This window comes from Elephantulus edwardii, unplaced genomic scaffold (genome assembly GCF_000299155.1).
Source record: "Elephantulus edwardii isolate Elephantulus edwardi_28Jun2011 unplaced genomic scaffold, EleEdw1.0 scaffold00286, whole genome shotgun sequence".
Lineage (NCBI taxonomy): Eukaryota > Metazoa > Chordata > Mammalia > Macroscelidea > Macroscelididae > Elephantulus > Elephantulus edwardii.
The window spans coordinates 59475-64687 of NW_006400036.1; the positions used below are offsets into that span (position 1 = coordinate 59475).

The 5213-nt window shown below is 39.2% G+C and overlaps 1 protein-coding gene across 1 annotated transcript in view; it reads left to right on the forward strand.

Annotated features, from left to right (window-relative positions):
• LOC102876976 (zinc finger protein 18-like) overlaps positions 1-5213 on the forward strand; it is a 38338-nt gene that overhangs the window by 6345 nt on the left and 26780 nt on the right. Inside the window, exons 4-5 of the mRNA XM_006900509.1 lie at positions 3095-3179; positions 3826-3933. Of these exons, the coding sequence (XP_006900571.1) occupies positions 3095-3179; positions 3826-3933 (193 nt within the window). The remainder of the gene's footprint in view (positions 1-3094; positions 3180-3825; positions 3934-5213) is intronic.

Consider the following 5213-nt stretch of genomic DNA (forward strand, 5'->3'; position numbering starts at 1 on the left):
ACGCAGGTTATACACATGGACTTCACCTGATGGTATGCATAGGAATCAGATCGACTACATCTGTGGAAGGAACCGCTGGAGAAGCTCAATATCAGCTGTGTAGTTTATGTATAGATGGTAAAAATGATCACTAAATACTCTTTTAACTCAGTATGAAAGATAAAAACATTCAAAGGTCCCATTTGAAACTTTCATTCCTTCCCAAAAGTCAATCACAGTTCTTCATTGTTCCTACGCCCTTCGAATTGAAATATCAGCAAGTAAAGGACCCAGGTGATGAATTTCTCAAAAGCAAGGCCGAATATAGAATTCTAATTGCCATTTAGAAGAGGAGAATCTAGGCTCTAAACAAAAGTGGAAAAGACCTGTGATGAGACAAATCTTGTCTCAAAGCTACAATATTTCTGAGAGAGATAAAAGGAGAAGGAAGCAGAGTAGATGGGAGAACTTTACTAACACTAATAATGCAGAGCCAGGAGTGGCTCATGAGATCTGGGTCCTGTGCTGTGAACTCATAGGTCTAAGGCGAAGAGTGGCCAAGCACAGGTACGTCACCAAGGAGTACCTAGGTATAAAAAGGGTAGCTGCAACTTGGGAGTTTGGGATGGCTGAGTTTTAACTTTTGTCCACTTCATAAAGGGAAACCACTCCATCAATAACCATAGCAGCAAATAGAAAGTGTGGTCAGTCAGACATGCTCCCCCCCACCCCCCGCACCTGTTCTTTGTATTATTTCTGTCCAGTATTTGTTGTTGACTCACAGACTTGACTCACAGTTGTGAGGTTTATTAGGTAAATAAATTAGACAATGAGGAGGTAAAGAATATCACTCAGTGCAATTTGAAGTTTAGACCAGGATTCCTAATTCAGATTAAAAACAAAACAAATTCTTCAATTAGTTAAAATCCTAGTTTCAGTTCAACAGCACAAATTTAAGAATCCTCTGGTCTCCTCAATCATCCAGCAAGTCTTCCCTTACAGCTGTTATAAGTCAGCTTTTCCAGGCGCCTGGCAAGCAAAACCTTTAACTGTGGTCAGCACAAACACAAGCAACCTCAGGTTGCACCTTGCCATAGTCTCTTCACAGAAGTGCTGCTGTCTCTTTACAATCTCTCCACCACCATCGTCGCAAGGAGTCCTCACAGTGTAGAAAGCTCTCTCTTCTCTCTGATATTGGCCCCACAGCTGTGAATGATTTGGAAGACTTCGTGTCCACAGTTAAGGTAGCTGGAGACTATGCCCCTCGTCCCTCATCAAGGGCTCATATAATGGCTAGAAGAGCCAATTTTGAGGGTTTCTGACACCACATTAGCTCACAAATGTTGAAAAAGCACAAGACTTTCCCCAGAGCTGACAGAGAAAAACATCTTGTGGAGCTAGTGCCTAAATTTGAACTTCTAGCTTCTTAAAATGGGAGAGAATAAATTTCTGTTCTTTATAGCCATCTACTCGTCTCTGCTATAAATAAGATAATCATACCCATCACCCCTCCACTTTCTCATGTGCATTTACAGTCCCTCTCACTTGACTTTCTCTGACTTCGTTTTCCGATTCTGGGCAACTCATCTGATACCTGTCACCATTGATAAGTTTGTATTTTTTAGGATTTCCTATAAATGGACTCATACTGTATGTTTTCCTTTTTCTTCTGCATGGATTGTGTTTTCTTTACTTTTTTAACTATTTCATCATTTTCTGTAAAAGATGGATTACATTATACCTGTAATGACCTGCAAGTCATTTATGTATCTTGTGCCTAGGGTTCATTCAGCATGGATATTATAGTTCTCAGGAGATTTGGGATATTTTTTCTTTATTTAACTCTTCCTATTTCCTCCAGCTCCCTACTGATTCATAAAATCGCTGTGAGATATTGTGGACTCTGTGAGATATTGTGGATTCAACAGCTGATAATGTGATGAATGCTTTGAATTAAAAGTACTGTGCTTCAGAAAACTGATAATGTAGCATAAGAGATCTGTAAACCTGATTTCCCCCCTTTCTTGATAAGAATTTAAGTGAGAACTAAGACTTAAAAATATTTAGCAATTTGCTGAAGGCCATAGAACCAGAAGGCAGTAGGACTTCCTCTTTTGAGTTTAATTCTGCATAGTTCAAAAGTCATACTCATTGTTGTTGGAACTTACACAACTGACTCTCCAAAAGGTTTTTGGAAACTTTAAATCACATTGGAGGAGTAAACTCATCTTTTTCCTGTGGAGTCACGGATGGATTTGAACCAACAGAGAACCACCACCTGTGACTTGGCTGCGTAATTCCCTACAGAGTAGGTCACCCGAGCTCCCTATAATTAATTTTTGTTGTTATGAACTATCTAGTTGGAATCAACTCATAGCTGACCCTCTAGTGAGTTTTCAGTCAGTAAATTGCAGGGGAGGAATTTGCTCATCTTTGCCTGTAGACCAGCTAGTAAATTTGAACTGCTTTCCTTTTGTTTGGCAGTGCAACTGCGTACCACTGAGTGATCAGAGAACTTTCATTTAGAGGATATGTGAAGACTACCTTATTCATGACAACTCATCCATTGAATGAATGTTACAATCTAAACTCAGAACTTGGGAAAATACAGGACTGTGTTGCCCTGTCTCTGAATACACCAGTCTTGCCTCTGGATGGGGCTTAAACACAGTCCACTTCCATGTTGATTATTTTTTTCTTTTAAGCAGTTTTGCACTACCAATGCATTCCTTTTTCATTTGTTTTTACCTTGGAATTTCTAGATTTCACTTAAATATTGAGAATATTTAAGTGTGGAGAGGTTGAAAAACCTATCTCCAGTATGTGATTCCTTCAATAGAAAGAGTTTTATTTTACCCTTAGAAACATACAACTTAAAAACATAGCCATACAAGTTAAAAGGAAATGTTTTCTACTCAGGACAAGAAATATAGCAGTAGGGCCTGCAGTTTTACTCTTGGCCTCTTCTTCCATTATTCTGACTTCCAAGGGTTTCTCAGATCTTCAGAAGCTCAGCCTCTTTTGGTACATTCATTCCTTCTCACTTTTCCTCTAGGAAGCATTAGGTACCTTCCTTTGGAGCCATTTTTAGGTCATGACATTGTGTATTTTCCAGGAGCGGTGGAGGGACATGGATTCTACTCAGAAGGAGCACTACTGGAACCTCATGCTGGAGAACTATGGCAATATGGTCTCAGGAGGTGAGGATAACCCAGGGGAAGGAAGTGGAAGGACTAGGAATTCTTAGGCAATATTTATATTATTTTATAGACACAAGTTCGTCCTGAAGTACTCAGGGTGGAAAATCATTAGTATCACCATTTGGAACTACGATGAGTGGAATCTAGCAGATGTATAGCCAGAAATTTCTTTGCATTTGATTCTTGGCGGTCCAGTGGGTGCACTGCATACAGTAACTCCTCCAATTTCATATCATCCTTATCCTTATGATTGGAGGTGTTGTCCTGTGTTAAACATGATGAAAGTATCAGATTGAGCTACTGGCTCCCTGTTCTGTGCCTCCAAAGTGTTGAATGAGGATACAACTCAGTGTAGCTGGCTTGGAGTCCAGGCTCTTCTCCAGCAGATAACACTGCCTCTCCCAAACATGACCCTTCAGTCTACCTTCTGAGATTTTGCTTTTCCTCCTTTTCAGCATATTCTTCACATCTTTTGAGTACTAGTCTGACACGCCCCATGTTCTTCTAAGATTCATGTCCTTTTACGGGTACTAGGGCCTTCATGGATCCCTTTATGTTTGGGTTGGAGGTTCCTTTGAAAGACATTCATGCACTGCCAGTTATCTTTGTTCACCCAGGTTCACAAGGATTTCTCTCTCTTTACCAGGCACATCCAGTCCCAAACCTGACCCAGCTAATTCAGCAGAGTATGGTGAAGAGCTGGCAGGACTCCCCGTTCATTCCAGCGAGAAGATCCCAGTACCCACCTTCAGCGGTGAGTCTGCTTCCATTGCTCCCAAAACGTTTCTTACCTTCCTTTGTTATTGCAGGTGTGGTGGTTGACAGGGTTTCCATTCCTTAGTTATAACCAGTCATATGGATGGGCCAGCTCAGTTGTAATGTTGATGGTGGATTTCACTTTGTTGCTGTTTTTCAGGCTGTTGACACGTGTATTTTATAGGTGAAGAGTGGTCTTATGTCTGCTGTGTTGAATCTGTCCTGTAAAGTTGTAACAGATTTACTTCAATGAGAAATAAGATTGATCTAGATTAGACAGATAGAAAACCATGTAAAATGCAATTAAAAGATACATAATTGCCATCATTCTCCTTATTGGCAAGGTTTTTCCTTTTTAAAATTTTTTAAATTTTAACTAATTGATATTTTAGTGAAAGTTTATAGAGAACTTGTATTTCCATTCATTTATTGTTGCACATTTTTCTCCCTACCCACCTTCCCAGTTTGCTTTTCTCTTTGAAAAAAAATTCCTTCATTGTTGCATAATTTCCTCCCCTTCCCCCTTAAGTCCACTCTGCTATGTAGCTCTTATTCTGGACTGTTGTCATGCAAACCTAATCATATATTCCATTTAAACAGTTCTTTTCCTCTTCTGTTTCAATGCATTATACATTATTTATTCCCTCCTTTCTTAGTTTTCCCCCAACCGCCATGTCAGTTCTGTTTTATAGCAGTGGCATTATGCAGTATTTGTCCTTTTGTGATTGAGATATTTCACTCAGCATAATGTCCTCCAGGGCTACCCCTTTTATATAATATTTTATGAGTTCCTTATTTTTCAGTGCTGCATAGTATTCCATTGTATGAATATATACCACAGCTTCTCTAACCATTTGTTTGTTGATGGGCTCTTGGGTTGTTTCCATCTCTTCACTATTGTGAACAGTGCAGCAATAAACATAGCTTTGCATATATTTGTTTGGGTGACAGTTCTGATTTCTTTAGAATATATTCCCAGTAGTGGAATTACTGGGTCAAATGGTATTTCTGTTTCCAACTTTTTATTTTATTTTTTTCTACACTATATACTTTCCATTTCATTTCCCCTCATTTATTCATTATTGCACATTTTTCTCCCTGCCCACCACTCCCCCCAGTTCGCTTTTCTCTTTGAAAAGAAAAAAAAATTAATGATTTCATTGTTTTGCAATTCCCCGAGTCCACAGTCCACTTTACTATGCTTTTCTTTTTCTATAATCTTGTCATGAAAAAAATACCTAGTCCTATAAATCAAAAGGGCCGAACTCGCTCAGCATA